At 44.5% G+C, this 23,216-nt stretch overlaps 1 protein-coding gene and 1 long non-coding RNA gene across 3 annotated transcripts in view; both read left to right on the top strand.

Annotated features, from left to right (window-relative positions):
• brun (trafficking protein particle complex subunit brun) overlaps positions 1 to 2,450 on the top strand; it is a 461,018-nt gene extending 458,568 nt beyond the window's left edge. For both annotated transcript variants that reach the window (XM_075865888.1, XM_037419219.2), the window contains one exon: positions 2,260 to 2,450. In XM_075865888.1, the coding sequence (XP_075722003.1) occupies positions 2,260 to 2,427 (168 nt within the window). In that variant the 3' untranslated portion in view covers positions 2,428 to 2,450. The remainder of the gene's footprint in view (positions 1 to 2,259) is intronic.
• An 18,088-nt stretch (positions 2,451 to 20,538) lies between these two features.
• LOC119168565 (uncharacterized) lies at positions 20,539 to 22,246 on the top strand. Its single transcript, XR_005109454.2, has 3 exons — positions 20,539 to 21,371; positions 21,672 to 21,913; positions 22,004 to 22,246. It is a non-coding gene; the product is annotated as an uncharacterized LOC119168565 (long non-coding RNA).
• The last annotated feature ends 970 nt before the right edge of the window (positions 22,247 to 23,216 follow it).

The following is a 23,216-nucleotide window of genomic DNA, read 5'->3' as shown; positions in this document are numbered from 1 at the left end:
TGGCTGACGGGTGTGAATGACTTTTGATGCATTGGTTTTTGCAAGCCAACAACTGCCGCAAATCGGACCAGCTGCTCGTAGCTTATTCCTACAGAGCGCGCCACACAATGGCTTTCACTTGTGAGCAATGCTTTTTTCATTCATAACCGAGATAATTACACGAGAAAAGCATTGTTCAACTGCGCTGCTCGACAAGACATGGACCCCACAAATAGGCTTCACAGCACATACAGGCGCGCAGCGGCCAATGGCGGCCCCCGATCCATACCACGTGATAAGCCAGTCGCGGCGCTCAAAAAACGCGCAGAAGCGTGCTTCTTTTTATTATTTCTTGTGCCGCATCAGCAAGGGAAACTGTTGTTGCTTGAAAAGTGAGGCTCAACTTTTCGACTGATGCGATCAACAATGGCTAGCGGCGGCACATTATCGGTGGCAAGATGCTCGAAGACTGCACACTTTGGACCTTTCAACAGGCACCTTGTGCTCTTTAGATGAAATATTAGAGCATTTCCTGTTAAGTCGCGACTTGCATTTTTTTTTCATAACAGTAGAGGTACTAATCTTATCAAAACAGGCAAAAATTAAAAATCGGTAATTTTGAAAAAAACTCGCATTTTTTGACCCGCATCTCCCCTTAACATTAAAGAAAACACTCAAAACAGCACTTTCACTGTTGGCTATATCTCTTGCAAGCTTAAGTAAATCTAAGCGTTTGTAAAATTTTATTGCTTTACTATTAACTCTGGCATTGCCTTTTTTTACAGAAAATAAGTTCTTCTTGATAGCCTCCGCAGCTTTTTCATTGAACATAGTTTTTGGTAATGCAACAAAGCCGCCAACCTTATCTGCCTACAAGACACACAGGTCATTCTGCCTAAAAAACTTAACTACACTTTTTAAAGTGTCTTTAGCAACACAAGCCACAGTCCATTTAACGTTCTTGGCAAGACAGCTCATTCCCTCCTAAAGACAGCATTCAGTGTCTTCCTGAGGTACCTTCTCTGCAATCTGACTATTGAATGCCTTGAGTTCGTGGGGTGGGACACTAGCCTCAAGTCTGAACTTGGGACCCTTTGCTCTAAAATATTTCTAATATTGGTGGAAACGGAAGCTCCTCCCATGACGATTGGGCTGCCCGTGAGTCGCTCCACCTTCTTAGGCTTCGCCACAGCTCCAAGCAGCCCCCACAGGTTCTGTCAGGTGCATGGCTTCCCATTTTAGAAAAAAGAACGGCCTCTCCACGACGCATGGAGGGTACCAGGAAAAGTAGCCACCCTCAATCAGTCAATATATAAACGCGCTTGCCGCCGAAGTTCGGATCCTAAAATTTTACCAGTCTTTTCGCATGATCCCACAGCAGCAAGCACGGCAACTTTAGAGGTTTTTGCCCATTCGTAAAGTACTCCACCAGGCATTGCAGCATACCAAATTACACACAATGAAATGCTCGTTCCAAAAAGTATAAGTTGTTATGTAATAAAAATATTGTGGGATCTATAAAAAATTTTAAATGTGTAGTATTTGTTGCCACCTGATAAACAGAGCAATAAAAAGCCCTTGTATGCAAATATGTTTGAAAAAATGAAAATTCAGAATATACAGTTTAAAGATAAATGGCCAAGAAATAGTATAAAAAATAATAAATGATCTGCATAATGTTTTTGTTAACATAGGCCAAAAATTCTGAACCGAGGTACTGCTTCATTGCTTGCGTTATGCAAATAGAACTGCTATGTTGTATGCTCTGTCATAGTACAAAGCGAAAGCTATGCAGCTTACTGTAGAACTGATTAAATATTTGAAATTAGAATAAAAGCTGATGCATACTACAATTTCATTGCTCTAGGCTAAGTAATGAAGAAACGTGTTTTTTTCCAAATACTAAACTCCCTTAGCTGGAGTTAGTTTTGTATTGCCTGTTGTGTACATGCATACCTAGTACACAGTGCATAACAAATAATGCAACTAAGAATTCCCTGTTGTAACCTATCACCAACTCGAAAAAAGTTTGGTGTTGCCATTGTTCATATAAACTGGGGGCTGTCACTGAATGCATTACCCACATATGGTTGCTTTGGCAGTCTGAAATCAAGCATTGAAGCTTGAATATCAGACTAGTCCAACTGAAAAATTATACAATCAAATTATGGGGAGGCACTTTCTTATTCGTGGTAAGACAGAAGAAGTGGTCAAAATGCTTCTATCAGTGATATCATCACGGTGTCACCACTCTCAACATCCAAGAATTTGTCCAAACAGGTGGAGTCTGGCGCTAGCGAGATGCACGAGTTCACACTTGCCTTCCTGCTGACAGGGGTCTACAAGCTGGAGCTCAGTTGTCGTGCCCAGGAGGTGGTCAGAAAAAATGAACGTGTGTGGAAGTGCTGTCCACCCATAGAAATCACTGTGGCGCCACCAAAGCAATAAAGCAGAGAAATCATGTGAAACGACCTTTGCGTGTGCTGTTACTTTTTCTGCATCACGTCCAGCCTTCGATGTGGTGTTTGTTGTGTATATAATGTCGAGACATTGCAGGATCTTCACTGCTGGTGTGAATGCAGAACTTCTGTCTGAAGAAGCAGTAGTTAAAGGGGAACATGGAAGCTCGAAGCGATCTCCTAGAACAGCAAATGTTCCTAGAGGTAACGTGTGTTTTCAGTTCATGCCTTGATGTAGTCAATTACAGCTGATTAAAAGTTTGCACCATGTTCAACAATTTGCCTAAACAAGGTATTTGGATATAGGAATGGCTCCTTATGCTTTTGAAAGTGAAAGCTATCTTCTACATCCCACTTCTCCTGAAAGCTTTCTTTACTTGATGTGTTTTTGCTTTACATTGCCTCCAGGATCGGTGAAATCACTGCTTTCTCCATCTTGCATGGTTTCACAGTACTGCATTCAAGATCGGCCCAAGTTTGACCAAGCAATAATGTCATGTAATGACACCATAGTGATGTCACGCTGACATAAATCTTGGCAACTTGCAATGTCATATAATGTTATTGCATTGTGCTTTTTTATGCATCACTCAATTCTGACACCTGTGGTCACTTTTTAGCGTGGAGCTTCTTATAGTCAAGGCTTGTCTGTTGATGGTGTTATTTCGTAGCCACCATTGACGATGAACGACCTCCTAGTGATCAACACCGAGCACGTCGGTGTTGATTACCAGGAGGCCGTTCTTAGTAATAGAGTCCAATAAGTCCCTGCCTCTGGGATCAGTGTGGCCACTTCTCCACGCTGTATGGTGACAGTTCAAGTCTCCGAGGATGACAGCATCATCACTCAGGAGCCGCACGAGCCACGTCACGAAAGTCGTGTGGCTCCACGTAAACACATGCAACAGCTGTGTCGCGCTCACCAACATGCACTTTCACCGCGACACACCCAACCGCACTGCACAGAACACTGAAGATGTTGATATTGCAGTGGGTGAGACTGCGACGCACGTAAATAGAAGCACGGGGGTAGGGGCATGCCAGAAATTTTTTCAGAAGGAGGGGGGGTTCACGTTGACCCAACTGGAGGTCAGTGTGAACCCGCATCGGCTTTTCTCTGTGACATCATTATCAGTGGTATTTTGAGAATATTGTGTGCATGTATATCAAAGTCATGAGACTCCCCCCCCCTCCTCACCCCATCCCCATGCATATATGCTTGTGAAGAGAGTAAGCAAAAGTAAAAGATATATCTAATCAGTAAAACATAAAGTAAATGACCGGTATAGTGGTAGTTTCAAGCAACAACCTCTCGTGGCACTAGTGAATGGGCTAGTCTTCGAAAACGCATCACTGCAACGACCCGCCCAATCAAACAAGACATCGTTAATTGTTAATCTCTGTTAAGCATAGATGGCGTGGTCCTCATCGGGGTGAAGTGCCTTTCACAAGTCAAGGACAGCTCCGCTTACAACATGAAATTAGAATGACTGCATGCCTATGAGAATGATCTTTATGTTGAGCACCATATGTCAAGTAGCCCTGCCACAGTGATAACTTTTAGTCAACATTTTTTACTTTACTGAGCGCATCCAGGCATGCTTGCGATAGGCAATAAGTATTTTTTTTTGTAAATTCTGCTTCACATTGGCAACACGATTTCGTATGCGTTATTTTTCAGGCAGACTTTCTCGCGACCATGGTTGACATTACAGTTGCACTGTGACTTTTGATATCAATGAAGTACTCCTATCGCAGAGATTTTATCGTTCAATCTGTGAGGGCAAAGTAATCATTGTTGAGAAATGTTCCCTACACTCAATCAAAATTCACCTGGGACAGACAATACCTACTCACATATAAATAAGTTGTTCGCTTCGTATATGCAATAGAAAATGCGTAATGTTGTTGTTGTTTTTATTTCATAGCTTTCGTCGTTCTGCTGCCTGAAACAATAGCATTGCAGCAAGATGTATTCCGTTGTTTCCAAGCATGCAGCCATCATTTCCTTTTACGTGAACAGATTCAGAATCATACAGAGTATTTCATTACACAGCATGGATATGCCATTGCCATGTATACACTGTTCTGACTAGTTCGTGCATTCATGTTTGCAGCACTTACGCCATCGCTAATGGTGCATTCAGACGACGGATCGAATCCCGATGTGGCGGGACGGACGGCGCGTCACGTGACCTCACATCAGCGATTCCCCTCGTCCGCGACTCGTCCGCGCGGCTCGCGGACGGATGAACCCAACCTGTTTCTCACATCGGGATTCTGGCGGGGGAGAGCCGGTACTTCAGCGGAATAGCTTGGGGTCGGTGGCAACCAGTACACTTTTCGTCTGCTCGCGGCATGTCCTCCATGGCTCGCGGACAGCTGCATGACTGGTCGGCATCATCTACGCTTGAGCATTGTTTACTTAGTTTCCGGAGACTTTGTTCTCGGGTGATTAAATATGCAGAAATCACTTTTGGGGGCTCGGGAAATGTCGCCGCCGTCGCTTAACACGCGAGATTCTTAGCCGTCATGGTGGTGAAATATTCCAACTTCTGCAACCGGCGACGTGCCGCTTCTAAAAAAAAAAAAAAAGGCGGGAGACACGTTTAGAAGTTCTACAAGTGGGGAATAATGTAGTTGAAAGAATATCCTGCTAGTAACTCCCTTTTCTCCTGAAAGAATAACACTACTCGTTCATTTGTCACAACACGACAGACATCGCAGCCAAGCTTCGCTTCTTGCGGGCATCCATGTTGAATACTCTCAAACCGGTCTGCTGCCAGCGGGCGCGGGTGAGCGCCGAATCTGCTGTCGAGGGTAATCCGGCTGTTTTCCCCTAGGACACCGTCCGTCGTGTGCATGCGCCTGCAGGCGGACCATCCGCGGATTAGCTGTCCGCGTCCACGACAAATCCGGATTCGGTCCGTCGTCTGAATGCACCATAACAGGAGCAGCCTTGTACCACGCAAAATCTCGCGTGATCGGTTCACTAATGATGAAGGAAAAACTTCGGTCTTCTTCAGAGCATAGTACACCATAATCAATTTCACAGAATCTGCGAACTGCAACGAAAACTGCCAGCGCATGCAACACAAGTTTACTTACGCTGTACTGCACACCATCAGTGCCCGTCGGTTGTCTGTTTCTGGTATTCTGATGCAAGGCGCTGGAACTTCACTGCTCGCATCAACAACTTTGTATTAATTCACATTTTTTTGTGTGTCACCATAATGCAACAGAACCCACCAGCCTTCTGTAAGGGCGCAATCACAAACCCGAGACCTTTCCCGCGCAGAGTAAGACACTGGGGCACGCGCGACCTTATCAGCACCTGAAGGGAAGCGGAGGAAATGTATACATGCAAATCTTTCTATTAGGGGAAAAACGAGAGCGAGTGTTTAAGGCGGAATATTACTAGTCGACATGTATCATCGCTAAAGTTCTTGTTCCTCGCATTCAGTGTCGCTGCCCGAACTTGGCTGAGCACGTTGCTTCCTAGCAATGCGAAATCACCCCATTGAAATACACTTCCTACACGTATATTTCTAGGTAGTTCATGTTCTGTGTCAATCAGCGCCCATCTATGAGACTCGATAGCCACGCTAGAGTAAAATATAGGCACGCCAAAACGCTGTAAGGTAAAGCTTGATGATTATTTCTCGTAAGGCGGTGCTGCTCCCAATGCACACACAACTGGCGAAAAAGCTACAGCAGCTGAAGAAATGGTTCCCAACTGTAGTCCTGCACTGCCTGAATACGACTCGTGTGCAAAGAAAACTCCTGTATACCCTTCAGAGCATGATGCAGCCTCCAAAACCGCGATTCCTGGCAACATTGATCCTTACACGTTCAACGGGCCAAGACACCAGGAGCTGCAGCACGACGAGTTTAGACAACGTTTGCTAATGACGACATGTAAACCAGGCACTCACTACGTACAGCTTTCCCTCAGTTAGTAAGGGCAAACTGAAGTTCCCACCTCACTGGCAAGCAATCTTTTCCTGGCTGCAGGTGTATTCCAAGTATGATGAGGGAGCAAGGCGTGTGCTTTTTGGATAAGAAAGTTGAGGCAAGAGGACTCGCCAAGTTCTTGGTGTAAGCATGGTCCCTTCTCCGTTCACAGGTCATAAGAAGGCGCTGAACAATTTCAGAAGTCAAACCGAGCATGACTACCACAAGACCGCTGCTCCTTATGCAACAAATTTTCTAGAAGCACTAAAAGATGAGTCAATCACTAAATAGGTGGAGTCATCATCGCAAGGAGAAAATGAATTAAACAGAAAAGCAACACTGATCTCCATCATAGACACTGTGATCTTCTGTGGGAGGCAAGGTGATCATGAGAGCCAATTATGAGAACCACAATATGATTATGAGAGACGCACGCCATAGTAGGGCGTTCCAGAAACTTTACTACATTGGATCTTTAACATGCACCTAAATCAAAGTGCACGGGCCTCGCGCATTTTCGTCTACATCAAAAATACGACAGGTATTCAATTCCACGACCTGCGGGTCAGCAATGGAGCACCATAACCACTGGATTATCATGGTGGGTAGTAAAAATGACGGTTTGGGTAAAATGATTATGCGCTACTTTTCGTCCAGCTGTAAGAGCGTGCCCCGCCTCGGTGGTCTAGTGGTTAAGGTACTCGGCTGCTGACCCGCAGGTCGCGGGATCGAATCCCAACTGCGGCGGCTGCATTTCCGATGGAGGCGAAAATGTTGTAGGCCCGTGTGCCCAGATTTGGGTGCACGTTAAAGAACCACAGATGGTCTGAATTTCCGGAGCCCTCTACTACGACGTCTCACATAATCATAGGATGGTTTTGGGACATTAAACCCCACAAATGAATGAATGCTGTAAGAGCACAAGTTCAACTGATCGACGTATATTACTGAAAATCACTTTTACACTGTGCCAGAGTGATTACGTTTTTTCTCATTGCCTACTTCTTGCTTTTTGGAGGCACCTTTCACTTGTAGACGTGGTTCAGGGATACAAAAGGTCTGAACGGCTATGCAACAAGCCAAGTTTACATGTAACGATTCTTGTAATTTTTGGGTAACATATGTGGCATATAGTATGACATGTAATGTGCAGGATAATGTTTGTCTCAATTGAAGAAGATAACCAACAGTATTCCGCTGTGTCATGTGTCCGTTCTTTGTGTGAAATATCGCTTCCACAGAGTTTATTTCATTTCTTCTAAAGAATTATGGTCACTATGTATATTGTTCTTAATATTGCATAATAACATGTCCACGTTCACCCAATTGTTTCTTCATTCCGTGCGTTTCTTGTTGGGCGTTGTGTGGCTAGTTGCAGAAATCGCTCGGTGTACCCTAGCTTCCAGTCATGTCAATGTAAAGGGAAGAACCGATGAAGTGAATCAATCTAAATATTTTTAATTCATTGCATATTTTTCCAGCATTATATTCCTTATTTTTGCACTGTTTTCCACACTACTGAACAATAGAACTCGTGGTCACTAGAACATCCCACGCTACATTTCGCATTATGCTGCTTCAGGTTTGTGACCATCATGTTTTTTCACATCATAGGTATTTAGTAGGCCTTTATAAGGTTGTGATTGGCTGGCACGTTTGCCGGTGCTGCACCTTCTCACTAGACAACACTTCAGAGTGCCTTTAGCTGTTAGGGTTTAAGAAAATAGGTGTTAATATATTGTACACTTGCATACAAGTGAAGTTCGCTCAATAAGCCAAATATTCTGTCGCGCGGGCGCATGTGTGCCTTTGTGCGCGCGTGTGTGGGGGGTAGGGGTTGTTCACGTGTGTGTGTGTGTGTGTGTGTGTGTGTGTGTGTGTGTGTGTGTGTGTGTGTGTGTGTGTGTGTGTGTGTGTGTGTGTGTGTGTGTGTGTGCGTGCGTGCGTGCGTGCGTGTGTGTGTGTGTGTGTGTGTGTGTGTTTAGATGTTAGCTGAACGTGCGAAGGTTCAATCGAAATGTTAGTCCTCTGATTTAGGTTTATAATGGCACATGTTTGAAGAGTCACAATGTGATATGCTTGAGCGTGGCCTCTCAGGCCTTGAAACTGTGTATGGTTTTTACAATTAAAACGAACCTCTGCATAGAGAAAATTTTTCACAGTGATCGACTCTGGGGAGGTCTCTTCCGGCGGGTACAGGTATGACCACTGGTGCCGCATTAATCCCGTACTTAAAACGCTCGCGGCCCAGATTCCTGCCTAAAATCTCACAGAGTGTACTGATATCTTACAGACGTACTGATATCTCACAGATGTACTGATATCGTATTTTCTGTGGCGAAATGCGAATCAGTCCGGCTCGAGATTGACCATGGTTTCCTTTCATCTAACAAAAGAGCTATCATTGGATCTATTTATCAATCCCCATCACCGTCTTACGGTGACTTATGTGTTGAACTTGATGAGATTCTAAGTTTGTTTATACCTGTTAATTACAATGTGATCATTTTAGGCCATAAACATTGACATTACAAATACTAACGACACCTCTTGTTTTCAATACTCCAACTGTGGCATATGTGGCTTGGTTTAGAATTTCTCCTGGATTCTCCAACACGATGTATTTCTCCCAGCTGTAACACGCTTATTGACCATATACTCAGGAATGTAATACGGTAAAACCTTGTTAATTCGAAGTCACTGGGGCCGCGAGAAAGCTTCGAATTAAGCGGGTTTTAGAATTAACAGAACATACAAGAAGTGGGATGCAAGGAACTTAAAATATATCAGTGCTCGTTGTTTGCTGTGCCGGCTGGCTTGCGGCTTCAAAGGTAATATTTCCCAACAGTAACTGGTCTTTATTTTTACGCGTACATGAGGGAACGATAAACCTCACTGCTGCCACCGAAAAAAAAAAAAATTACGGCATATTCACGGGGTGAATGATGATGAATGGGCGAAGCTCCGGAGGGATTCATCGGTAAACTGTGAATCTTCCGTGTAATTCGCCCAGTCGATCATCATGTAAAGACGTGAGAAACGCTGTGTGTGTATATACACAAATCAACTTTTATTTGTTCTTAGACGATGGATGGCTTGCGATGTCCCTTCATTATGACGGCTTTATGGTCTGTGAAATGAAGGGAGAGCGGTTCCTGTATAAGATCTCGCGTCTTTCATCAACTACAAGTACCGCTTTCTAGTTTATAACATCTTGCATCTTTTCATCATCAGCTACAAGTACCACCATCTAGTAAACACTACAAGAACTAAACGAGAGGTGGCTACATACAGGAGATGGTACCGCCATCTAGTGAACACTGCAAGAACTAAACTAGAGGTGGCTACATACAGGCTACAGGGGACGCACAGCCCACGCCCTAAGGAGCTTCGCCCCTAAAAAATGACGCGGTCGTGATTGACGGAAATGTGCGCCTGCAAAAAACAATACTTCTTCACTGTAACACAGTAATGACATGCGGACAGCATGTCGCCTGCTCCTCGCTTTGTCGGCGCGTCATGATGCGACCATCAGCACATTCTTTCTTTTACAACTATGAATTTAATATTGGCCAGTATTATGAAGCTCACTATGTGTTTTGGGTGGAAAAAATGATCTTTGAAAACTTAGTTTTTGAAGTAGGTGTTGCTGGCAAAAACTCCGCCAGCAGTGCAAAAACGTGAATTGCTGAAGCAACCGGCAATCGGAGTTTCACGTGCATCACCATTTCCGCTAAACTGTCCTTTATTAATTTCTTTACAACCACAGAAAGGATTCCGCTGACGTTGCGAGAAACGTGCAATAAGCTGCTCGCGTGTCACTGCTGTGTTGCAGTGAAGCACGGCTCGTTTTCCGCGGGCGCACGTTTTGGCTGACCACGAGGCCGTTTTTTGTTCTTTATTTTTTTTTTCGCACTGGAAGTAACGAGGCTGGGGTGCTTGCGCAGCCACTCGTTAGTATCGAATCGTTGCATTGCCTTGTGGCTATTAATAGCCGCCGTTCCGCGGATTTGCGGCAAAATCGGCATCTGGAAGTGGCACATGGCACCCAAAGTTTTCGAATTAACCGCACTGTCGCCGGCCGCCACTTCAAATTATCCGCTCAAACTTACATTGCGAAACATGGGACCGCGGAAATCTTTTGAATTAAGCGGGATTTCTGAAAAACCGTGTTCAAATTAACGAGGATTTACTGTATCTGTTTAAAAGGCCGCTGTGGTCAATTTCAATCTGACAGACCATTATACAACTTTTCTGCTAATAAATACAGAAACTAATAGCGAAACTAAAATGTCCAATAAGTGTGCTTTATATTCAGCAAAGTTCATTGATATGGTATCGTGCTCCGGCGTGGAAAATTCATCACACTTAAGATCCTTGCGTCAAAAAACTTAGCGTTCAATGCTTTCACCGAGAAACTTGCAGGTTTCATGAATTCGTGTACGTCTGCATCCATCATATCACGTTGGTACTAAGCCCCTTGAAACCTGTGGATTACGAGAGGACTGCTACGTAGCATAAAAAAAAGACAATCTTTACAAAAAGTAAAGCTCAGGCCATTCAACTTGTCTCTTCACTTTAACCATTCAACTTTAACGTGCATTCACAAACCCTTATTGTCCTACTTAAAAAAGCTAAACGAACCTACTATCAAAATAAAGTGCTTGAGACTGGGAATGATTGTTTGAAAAATTGGAACGTAAATTCTTCGTTTATTTTCTATTTCAGTAAAAAAAAAAAAGTTTTTACATCTTGATCAGCCAGACACACTTCCAATGGTATTTTCGAACGGCACCAGCACCATAATTAATGCCATTGCTATCGCCAATTCATTTAACGAATCATTTTGCAACAACTTTGTATTGACTGTCACTACCTTACCTTCATTGCCTCGCTTGTCTTACTAACTTATATTGAAACCCACATCACCTGATGAAGTTCTACGTGCTATAAAAAGCTTGAAGAGAGCAGCATGTGGCCTAGATTCAATTTATCTTTCCAAAATCAAACTTGTTGCCGCCGATTTATCATCTGTGCTTTCAGATCTTATCAACACCGCATTTCGTTCTGGCATTTTTCCTGCTATTCTCAAACAAGGAAACGTAACATATATATATAAATAGGGAGTCCGAAAAGCTTTCTCCAACTATCACCCAATAACAATCCTAGCTCCCATTCTTTAGTAAGGTTATTGAGAATCTCATTGTTAATTGCCTTACAAACTAACAAAATTTAATCTTTTGTCACCTAAGCAGTTTGGTTTTCTTGCTAAGCTGTGGACCGAATCAGCACTAATAAAACTAACTGATAGCTTAAAACAGTTTATCGATGAAGGTCTATGGGCAGGGGTGGTCTTTAGTGACTTAACTAAAGCATTTGATACATGCATTAACCACTCTACCTTGATTGCTAAACTTTAATCCCTGGGAATTTGTGAGCCTACTTTAACACTTCTACAAAGTTACCTTGCTAACAGGACCCGAGTTGTGAACTGCTGCGGTGTTTTATCCTCTCCAATGACAACTAACTAGAGAGTTCCACAAGGCTCCATTTCGGGACATCTGTTATTTCTCATCTACCTTAATGAATCACCATCACCGCTTACTTTTTCTGACTGCATCAGTTATGCTGATGATACTACAATATTTTCCAGTGACAAAGATCTCACCAATGTGCTACCAAAATTAAACACAGATGTTGGGAACCTTGTTTCATGGTGCAATAACAACTTATTGAAAATTAACCCTATTAAAAAACTTCCATATTATTTCGCTCACATAAAAAAATGTGACAATAAATTCGGAAATACACATAGATAACTGCGTCAGTACAACATCAGAGTTCATTACTTTTCTAGGTGTAACATTAGATCCTCACCTTAAGTTTAACTTTCATAAAAACTATGTCATCAGGAAGACTGCTTATGGCATCCGCATACTCATTTGCCCAAAATATTGCTTTCAGCAACGAATGCTCAAATCACTTAGCTATGCATTTATTCACAGTCACCTTAATTACTGCATTTTATCATGGGCCAACATGTACACCACTCATCTGGCACCCATAATTCGCCTTCAGAAAGGAGCAATCCTTATCATCACTCATAGTTCACACACTGCATCAGCAGCACCTCTCTTTTGCACTCTCGAAGTTCTATCTATCACCTCCACTTTTAAACTCAAACTTGGTGTTTTATTATTCAGAAGCAGAACAAATGACATTCCAACTGACATACTTCTCCTAACACATGTTCACAATAATAATGACACATGGTTTTCTTAAAATAGCAACATTCTGCTTAAAAAAGTAAACACCAACTATGGTAAAATGAAAGCATTGTTTACTGCAATTTCATCCTGGCATTCACTTCCACCAACAATTAAATCAAGTCTTTCATTGCATTATTTCCGTGGTCTACTCAAACAAGTTTTACTAACCACATGCATCACCTGATTTATTTGTGCATTTATGTATGAATTGGTTTAAATATATATTTATTTGTGTATGCTCACTATATATATCCCTTGATAAATATTTAAATAAGTGCTAGTTTGTTATATTGAAATAGTTTCTTACGGTTTCTTAGTTGTCAATCTTTGTTTACGTTATTTGCACATGTTCTAACAGGAGGTCCCCCTGACAGTTTTCACTTTGGGACCTGTTTGTGGGACGCATTTTTTTTTTTCATTAAAAAAGTGTCAAAGCCTTGGCAAACACTGCGACTCGTTTTTTTTCGCACGCAGACATTGTTCACTGTAAAAGCGGCCAGGAATTACTTGTGATAGTTGCACTGCCTAGTTTCTAAATCATATCATTGCGAAGCGACCGAAAAAAAAAAGTTGGTAAGTGGCGCGGAGGAGGAGGGGGGTTCGCGAATAATTTCGGGGGATTTGACCCCCCCTTCCCCTTCCCCTTGGCTACGCCACTGCACGGGGGCGAGCGGGCGGGTGTGAAGGGTCACGGGTTCCACACACTGGAGCACCTCACATCGCGCGCCACAGTGGTGCGCTGTGAATTCAGGAAGGTTGCACTCTTCACGTACACGGGCTTCCTGGAGTGCGATGACATCGAACGCGTTGAGTCGTTGGTACTCAACGAGTTCCTTGTGACTGGGGCGACAGTTGCACTGCAGAATGCGCGGCCGCTGTTCACAAGGTTTACTCGCCATTGTTGGTGAGTTGCTGCTGTGTGGCCAGTGCATTTTCGCAAAGCCGGCGGATGGGATTGCCTGCTGGGATGTATACGAATGCTGCTTGAAGAGCGGCTGCAAGAAGCGCAGTTGCCGAAGGGCTCTCCGGGTTCACGCTCTGCGCAGAGGAACCGCCAGCGGCTGCCGCGTTCGGAAGGCCCGCGCGGGTGGTGGTGTCGTGCGTAGCAAGGGCGCTCTTGCGCACAGCTTCCACTGCCTCGCGTCGCGAGATGGGAGGTGCCGATTTCGCGCGTATTCGAGTATGCGTAGGGAGCCTACATGAACGGCCGTTTTTAGGGTGGAGACATCTTAATAAGTGCCTTCAAGAAACTCAGCCAAAACCAGCGGGCAACGGGGCACGCTGTTGCCAGCTTCCACCAAATTCAGCATAGTTTTTTGTGCGCCGCCATTTTGGAGCTAGCCGCCGCTCCCTCCAGCTACGCGAAGTACGGCGCAACAAAAAGGAGCCGACCGAGTGACAGCGGTGGTTCTCAGGGTCGTGTAAGCGACCCAGTTCTCAAAGTGAGCGCACGAAGAAATTCGCAGCCCACACACAAACACTTGCGACATAATACTGAGGTTACGCTGACACCAACGCAAGCGTGGCAACAGCTCAGACTAGCAAGCGCGTCTCCGTACGAACGCGCGGACGCGTCCCGTTCGTGGGCTTCCTACTCGCAATGCGTGGACGCAGCAACGACAACTTCGGTTATCTACTCATTCGCGAACACCGCGAAACACATATACGTGTGCCGCAGGAAAAAACAGTGAACGAAATACGCAGTACTCACAGAGCAAATACGAGACGCACTGGTGGGCTCCCAGCCGTCTCGCTTCACTTGAGCCAGCCATAGTTGTCGTCGGGCAGGGCTCGCTGGGAAGCGGAACATTCGCACCTCTTTCTGTTGTGGTTAGTGCAGAGCGGTACGCAGCATCCAGGCATTCTAAGGCTTCACCGGCAGCGTTTAACACGATGCCGCAACGTTCGACGCCGTATTATTGAGAACTAAACGCAACCGGTCGTAGACGCAGTGCGGGCACCAAGATGGGGCGACAGCGCGGCGTTGCTGTCTGGCAACATTATGTTTTGGCGGGCGGCGGTGCGTTGGCGGCATGTAGTGGGTCAAAGGCTGACATCACCCTAAAAACGGCTGTTCATGTAGGCTCCCTAAGTATGCAGTGCTTCTGTTGGACATCTGTTGCAATCTAACAGATAAATACAAATATCTGGGCGTATAGATAAGCAATGGGACCGAGTACCTGGGAACACGAAATATACGTGACGACTAAAGGTAACAGGAATGCAGCAGTGATGAAAAACAGGGTGGAATTACAGTAGGTATGAAGTTGTGAGAGGAATATGGAAAGGGTTCATGGTTCCTGGTCTGACGTTCGGCAATGCAGTCTTGTGCATGAGATCAGAAGTTCAAGCAAGATTAGAAATTAAGCAACGTGGAATAGGTAGGCTTGCCTTAGGAGCTCACGGGAATACACCAAATCAGGGAGTACAAGGTGATATGGGATGGACATCATTTGAGGGCAGGGAAGCTAGCAGCAAGATAAAATTTGAGATGCGATTGCGAGAAATGGGGGAGGAGCGTTGGGCTAGGAAGGTTTTCAGCTACTTGTACATGTCGATACAAAACGGAGAAAGCGAACCAGAAAATTGACTGGTAAATACTTAGAAAACAGCAGGGGGCCAAACCAAAAAGAATTATCGGTTAAGAAGAAGGTGAAGCAAGCTGAGACTGATATGTGGAGAATTGGCATGACTAAGAAGTGCGCACTAGAAATCTATCGATCTTTCAAGCAGGAAATTACCAAGGAAAGGATCTATGATAATACTCCGGGTAGTTTTCTACTTGTTTGAGGCCAGGACGGGAGTATTGCGAACCAAGACATATCGGGCCAAATACGAAGGGGTAGACACGGTATGCAGTGCGTGTGGAGAGGAAGAAGAAACTGCCGAACACTTGATAATGTTCTGTAAAGGACTTCACCCTATAGTTCAGGATGATGGAGCAGAGTTTTTCAAAGCCCTGGTGTTTAGGGACGGGGAGTGCAGAATAGACTTTAAGCCGGTAGAATTAACTAGAATGAGGTTATCTGATTGGTGGCTAAGGTCAAGGCACGAATAAAAATTAAACCCTTCACTCCAAAGTACGAATCCTCAACCTCACTGTCTAAAGAAAAAAAAAATCTAGTTTTTGATTCATTAAGTATTACGGCTTGGTAGCGCTAGCCACCGCACGATCTAAAGGCTACAGCTATATTCATCCATCCACCCGCGTTGTTACTTGTTGGCACGTTTTTGACCACGGAGGTAGGGTGGCCTGGAAGGTGTTCTGTGGGGTGGCTAGAATGGGGAAGTGTGATCAAGGAGCATGGTCAAGGAGGATTAAAGAAAGACTGCTGGAGTGGAAGCTCGCGCAGTGCCTTGCCAGCAGAAGTGAAGCCACCTTTTGCCACTGCCAAGATGGCGGAAACGTGGTCTTGTATGATAGTTCCCACTTAAATATCAAGTGGCTTTGATATGTTATGTGAATGTTATGTTAGTTCTGTTTTAAAAGATAGTTGATTCCGACGAAATAACACACAGAAACTAGTATGGATGATTTAATCTTCAAAGAACTTCGCCTGCAATTAGAGGCTCACTAAGGAAAACTAGTAACGCTAAGACGCACTTGGAGCACTATGTGACCCGAAAAAGTTCTCACAATAGACTCGGTGGGCGTACGAGGGGAACGCTTCATTTTAAATCGCTGAACGGTGATAATTTATTGTGACCCTAGTAAGATGGCCGCCACAACCACCATCTTGCCAGAGGAACAGCTTCACTTCTGCGCGATCATTTCCACTCAGAAGTGTGGCAGCTTGGGCTAGTTGGTATGGCATGACGATAGTTATAGCACGAGAACAAAACGACCACACAGAGACAAGAAGGACACAAAAGACACGAGCGCTAACTTCCAACTGAGTTTATTGCGCAGAGCACGAAAATGTATAGAGGAGACAGTAACCATGTGATAAAAACTATATGGCACAAAGAGCAGAACGTGAGTAAGAGAAAAACAAAAAACACAAAAACAAAAGCGCTGAAAAACCGCAAAGAAAAATCTACAAGAAAACTAAACAGCAAGGTAAAGATAAAAACTCCCAAGCATTTCCCCGATGATGAACATGGTTAAGTGCGAATACATGGGTTGATGCTATGAGGGGTATTTATTAATTCGCACTATTATATTTGTTAATCACACTATGGTGCCTTTATGGTGTAATGGTTCCTGGGAATCGCAATTTGATCACATGGGGGAGTTTACGTTAACTCACTGGCGAATGCCAACGGATTTTAACTTTACTCCCCTCACGACCCGCTCTTGACGGGATACTGAGAGAGAAGGCGGGCGCGCGAGAGAGAGGGGCGCGCGCAGCTGCAGCGAGCGAGGAGAGCGGAGGAGCAAGCGAAGGGGAAAGGGGTATAAGGCGCGTTACTGACACCGATATCAGCGTCGCGTCCGTGGCTTATTCGGTAGAGCGTCGCGCTGCGGCCCGCCAAGTCCTCTTTCTTTAAGAGAGAAGACTGCGGACGCCGCCGACGGCGGTGGATGGTTTGGGGTCGCTTATAAAGTGTATTCACACTTAATATAACTACCTGCCCGCACCGAAACCTTCGAGGAACCTGAGTTCCTTCTCGGACAGAACCACGGGGGGCTTGCTAATACAAGGCACCTGTTCGCGTGCCATCTGCGCGGCCTCGACAATGACTCGGGTGCGTTCATCTCTGTACTTGTACAGCGTCGCTGTGTCCTTGAAGAGGGGAACACAATTGCACTCAGTGCAGTGCTGAGCAAGAAAACCATCTTTCCCGTTTCTAACATTGTTAGCGTGTTCTCTCAGCCGATCGTTCAGACACGTTCCGACATAACAGGCACCGCATGAAAGGGGGGTCCTATAGACAACTTCCCGGGAGCAGACCGCATACCTGTTTCTATGTTGAACTCTGCATTCCGTTGATGACTGCGTTTTCAGGGGGTTTGTATATATGGTGAGGCTGATTAATTTGAACGGTGCCGAGAACAGGACATGAACTCCAACACGTTTTCCGATTTTCTTGAGCCTGTGTGATATCTGGAGTTTGTATGGAATCACGGCTATACTTTCACGTTCTGTATCCGTGTTGCTCGGATTCTGTCGCTTCCTCTGCTCTGCCTTATTAGTCCGCAGGATCGTCTCAGCAACGGACGCGATAAACGCCTCGGGAAAACCTGAAGCCTTAAGCCGGGAAACTTGAGCTTTGAAGCTCGCAGAGATATTGTGGGCGCACGACCTATTTAAGGCATTCTCAAGGCAAATTCGTGCTATGCCTCGCTTAACTACCTTGCTGTGAGCGGAAGAAAAGAGAAGTAGAGGTTTCTGCGCACGTGGTTTATAACACCAACACATGTGCTGTGAGCAAAAACCAGTTTTAAATCCAAAAAGCGTAACTTGTCATTCTCGGGCATGTCATGTGTCAACACAAGAGGCTTTCAACAATCTTCGAACACACCTATAGTTTTAGTCACAAACGAGTGTAACATAGAAGAATTACAATTTAAAAGAACCAAGAAATCATCCACGTATCTGTATATTTTGACGACATGCGAGCCTTCTAACTTTTCCTGCAGTTTTTTGCCCATTTTTGCCAATAGAAGATCACTGAGTAGAGGTGCTATGCATGAGCCAATTGAAACACCCTTTCTCTGCAGATAAATGCAATCATTCCATTGAACGAAAGTAGGCGTAATGTACAGCAAAACCAGGTCAAGAAAATCTCGCGAACTACTGCCAGTTTTTAATTGGAAGTTCAATTCGTCGAAAATTTCTGTTATCCCTTATACATTCTAATACCTCATCGTGAGGCAGAGAATAGTATAGATCCTTTATGTCAATTGAAAAACCGAAAAGATTAGATTGATTTGACTGTTTGAAAAATTCTATCAGAGCCTGCGAGTTTTTGATCACAAATGGGTCATCAATCTTTAGACACTTTAGATGGTTCTGAATAAACAAGCCGAGTTGCTTTTGCCACGTACCACTTTCTGTCACAATGACACGGAAGGGCATGTCAACCTTATGTGTTTTAGCAGAAAAAACATGCTGAGACCATTTTTGTCACTTTTGCTAATGTGCTGCGCTAACTGTTTTAACTCTAGTTTACGACACATTTCCTTGGCGTGCGTTTTTACCAGCATCAGCCTTCTGGTGCGGAAGACGACCAAGTTTCGTAGACACAATGAACTTTGTGTCGTACCGTCAGATAAGGAGGGTGGTTTCGCCGTTCTTCCTAATTGCTTGTACCTGGAAAAGGCGGTCACAGCTATCGAATCTGTTTTCAAATGTTGTACCGACATTCGTCTAGATAGAGTAAAAACGCAGGCCAAAGAAATGTGTCGTAAACTAGAGTTAAAACAGTTAGCGCAGCACATTAGCAAAAGTTACAAAAATGGTCTCAGCATGTTTTTTTCTGCCAAAACACATAAGGTTGACATGCCCTTCCGTGTCATTGTGACAGAAAGTGGTAAGTGGCAAAAGCAACTCGGCTTGTTTATTCAGACCCATCTAAAGTGTCTAAAGATTGATGACCCATTTGTGATCAAAAACTCGCAGGCTCTGATAGAATTTTTTAAACAGTCAAATCAATCTAATCTTTTCGGTTTTTCAATTGACATAAAGGATCTATACTACTCTCTGCCTCACGATGAGGTATTAGAATGTATAAGGGATAACATAGAAATTTTCGGGGAATTGAACTTCCAATTAAAAACTGGCATTAGTTCGCGAGATTTTCTTGACCTGGTATTGCTGTACCTTACGACTACTTTCTTTCAATGGAATGATTGCATTTATCTGCAGAAAAAGGGTGTTTCAATTGGCTCATGCACAGCACCTCTACTCAGTGATCTTCTATTGGCAAAAATGGGCAAAAAACTACAGGAAAAGTTAGAAGGCTCGTATGTCGTCAAAATATTCAGATACGTGGATGATTTCTTGGTTCTTTTAAATTGTCATTCTTCTATGTTCCACTCGTTTGTGACTCAAACTATAGGTGTGTTCGAAGATTGTTGAAAGCCTCTTGTGTTGACACATGAAATGCCCGAGAATGAAAAGTTACGCTTTTTGGATTTAAAACTGGTTTTTAGCTCACAGCACATGTGTTGGTGTTATGAACCACGTGCGTAGAAACCTCTACTTCCCTTTTCTTCCGCTCACAGCAAGTTAGTTAAGCGAGGCATAGCACGAAACTGCCTTGAGAATGCCTTGAATAGGTCGTGCGCCCACAATATCTCTGCGAGCTTCAAAGCTCAAGTTTCCCGGCTTAAGGCTTCAGGTTTCCCCGAGGCGTTTATCGCGTCCGTTGCTGAGACGATCCTGCGGACTAATAAGGCAGAGCAGAGGAAGCCACAGAATCCGAGCAACACGGATACAGAACGTGAAAGGATAACCGTGATTCCATACAAACACCAGATATCACACAGGCTCAAGAAAATCGAAAAACGTGTTGGAGTTCGTGTCCTGTTCTCGGCACCGTTCAAATTAATCAGCCTCACCAAGTATACAAACCCCCTGAAAACGCAGTCATCAACGGAATGCAGAGTTCAACATAGAAACAGGTATGTGGCCTGCTCCCGGGAAGTTGTCTATATGTCCTCCCTTTCATGCAGTGCTTGTTATGTCGGAACGACCGGAAGGTGTCTGAACGATCGGCTGAGAGAACACGCTAACAATGTTAGAAACGGGAAAGGTGGTTTTCTTGCTCAGCACTGCACTGAGTGCAATTGTGTTCCCCTCTTCAAGGACACAGCGACGCTGTACAAGTACAGAGATGAACGCACCCGAGTCATTGTCGAGGCCGCGCAGATGGCACGCGAACAGGTGCCTTCTATTAGCAAGCCCCCCGTGGCTTTGTCCGAGAAGGAACTCAGGTTCGTCGAAGGTTTCGGTGCGGGCAGGTAGTTATATTATCTTTACCTTGCTGTTTCGTTTTCTTATAGATTTTTCTTTGCCATTTTTCAGCGCTTTTGTTTTTGTGTTTTTTGTTTTTGTTTTTCTCTAACTCATGTTCTGCTCTTTGTGCCATATGGTTTTTTATCACACGGTTACTGTCTCCTCTATATATTTTCGTGCTCTGCGCAATAAACTCAGTTGGAAGTTAGCGCTCGTGTCTTTCGTGTCCTTCTTGTCTCTGTGTCGTCGTTTTGTTCTCGCGCTATAACTATCGTCATTTCCACTCAGCCATTTTTAAAATCCTCTTTGGGTACCTTTCCTTTTTCCGTGTCCTTGGGTGTGATGACTGCGGCGGCGGCCTCTTGCCTAGCGAGGCCCCTCTGCGCGTTCTCGCCGCTGGAGGGAAATTTGGCGCGTCAGTCTGGGGTGCTGTTGTCATGTGCCGACTGTGAGCATGTGTTGCTCGTGTCTCGTAGGTGACGGAGCAGCGCAAGTTAGCTGTCGCTGTTGGCGAAGTACGGCCTGCTTTTTCTATCGCTTCCCGATTTCTTCAAGGAGATGATGTCAGTGGTTGTCGTCGATTTTTGAATCGCTCTGAAGAATGCCGTCGACGGCGAAAAAAAAACGCAGAGGTGGTGCTTTGTGCCAGGTTGCGACGCCAGCTACAAGTCTTGCGGTGAAAGACTGCCTCTCTTTCGTGCACCTGCCCGTGAGGATGAATTTGAAAACTGGGCACGTGCCATACCAAGGGCCGACAAGCTACGGCAAGAGAATTCTGCAGTTTGCGAAAGGCATTTTAACCCAAGGTACGCGTATGGAATTCGTACATGTTTAAGCATATAGAAATACAAGTTAACACACTGACCCGGTGTGGCACACGGGTCATGAGCAGCAGAAGTGCAGTGGAAAGAGCCAGACTAATTCAGGTGATCGGTTGTTCTTGTACTTACATTGGCATGTTGCTCCACGTGGGCGCGTTTTGCGTTCTGCCTCCATCGACCTGCGGCACCTAACGCTGCAGCACGTCCATTAATTATTGTCTCATTGCTTGTAAATCCAAAGTGTCTTCATTACAGAGGCTACGCTAACTTTTTATTATGTTTCAGGTTTATCATGAGACACTACGTGCACATTGTGAATGGAAAGGAGGTCCATATACCACGCGATGTGCCTGCCCTTAAGGAGAGTGCTATTCGAACAATTTTCCCGAACCTTCCAAAGTATATGACGAAAACTCTGCCAAGAGAGAGGAAGAGAAGAATGGGACAGGGCTCTTCCGAGCCTGCAAAGAAGAGCCGCGAGGACATTGATGATTCAGAACTCCGGCGCAGTTCATTATCATAATCAAGTATGCTTGTGCATTTTCAGTCCTGTACATTGAAATACAAAGCATATAATCCAAAGTATCAATTTTTATAATGTACATGTATATATGCAGGTGCATAAGCTTTTATAGCTTGGCAAAAAGCCCCAAGGGAGCAAACGTATCTCCTGGACTTTTGGAGGCCCTGCTGTCCGAGGATCATCTGCTGTCTGAAAATGAAGCACCAGCTTGTGACGATGCTACTGTTGTGTTCTGGGTTTTCGGTTTCGGAATGACATGTGAGGATGCCAGGGGGCGCCGCTCTGGCATCCAGGATTTCAAGGCGACTGTAAAATACAACCAGTGTGTGTTGGGTAACCGTGGAGTGCGGTGGTTGTTCTTCTCTTCGGCGCTTCGCGCCAACCCGCGTGTTCGGGCTGGTCGGCTTGCTTGCTTGCTTGCTTGTTCCTTTCTTTTGTGGCTTTCACCCACTAAGGGGGATTGGCCAAGAAGCCAGTGGTTAATGCAAGTCAATACCTTTAGATTGTTTAGACTAGGGGAATATGATTACTGTGTTTTGACTGTGAAATTAGTTTGGTGCAATGTAAAAAAAGAAAAAAAAAGAAAAAAAGGGGGGGGAGAGAAATAATAGAATTTGTTGAATATCTGAGGTGGAATCGTTATATGAAATTTTCCTGAAAGTTGAATCATTGCAGTGTATCAGCTAAGTAATCAGTGGTAGTGTGGCTAGTAAAATTCCAGAGCTGATCGCTGACTCAGCAAGGTAATCTTTTTGTGTTATATATGAATTCGCATAGAGCCCCGCAGATGTTCCTGTCGCTGTGTCCTAATGAAGTGGCTCCAAAAGACAAAATATTGGGAGTATTAAGTGATATTCCTAGTTTTTTTAATAAAATTTCGAAGCAGTTTTTTCTTTGATTTTTGAAACGGTGACATGTGATAAGAAAATGGTCGATATGTTCAGGTTCGTTACAGCTTGAGCACAGAGGGGATGGCACCAGACCAGACCTGTTTAAGTAGAAATTAAGAGGGGGTACACGGCAACGTAATTTTGTTATCAAGGCTTCCAATTTACGCGTGGGACACCATTTATTATTCCATGTGAAGTGCAGGTGCGAGAAATCTGGATTCGGTATCATGATTTTTGCTGAGTCTTCAAGAAGGGAAAGCTTTCTAAACCTCGCTGCTGTTACATAAGCTGTAGGAGGCATGATTGGCACAATCGGAAGATCAAGAGATGTTCGCGCAAGTGTGTCAGCCATCTCGTTTATAAATATACTACGATGGCCTGGCACCCATATCATTCGCACTAGACGAATGTTTGCTG

This window comes from Rhipicephalus microplus, chromosome 6 (assembly GCF_043290135.1).
Source record: "Rhipicephalus microplus isolate Deutch F79 chromosome 6, USDA_Rmic, whole genome shotgun sequence".
In the NCBI taxonomy this organism is placed as follows: domain Eukaryota; kingdom Metazoa; phylum Arthropoda; class Arachnida; order Ixodida; family Ixodidae; genus Rhipicephalus; species Rhipicephalus microplus.
This window is presented reverse-complemented; position numbering and strand designations above follow the sequence as displayed.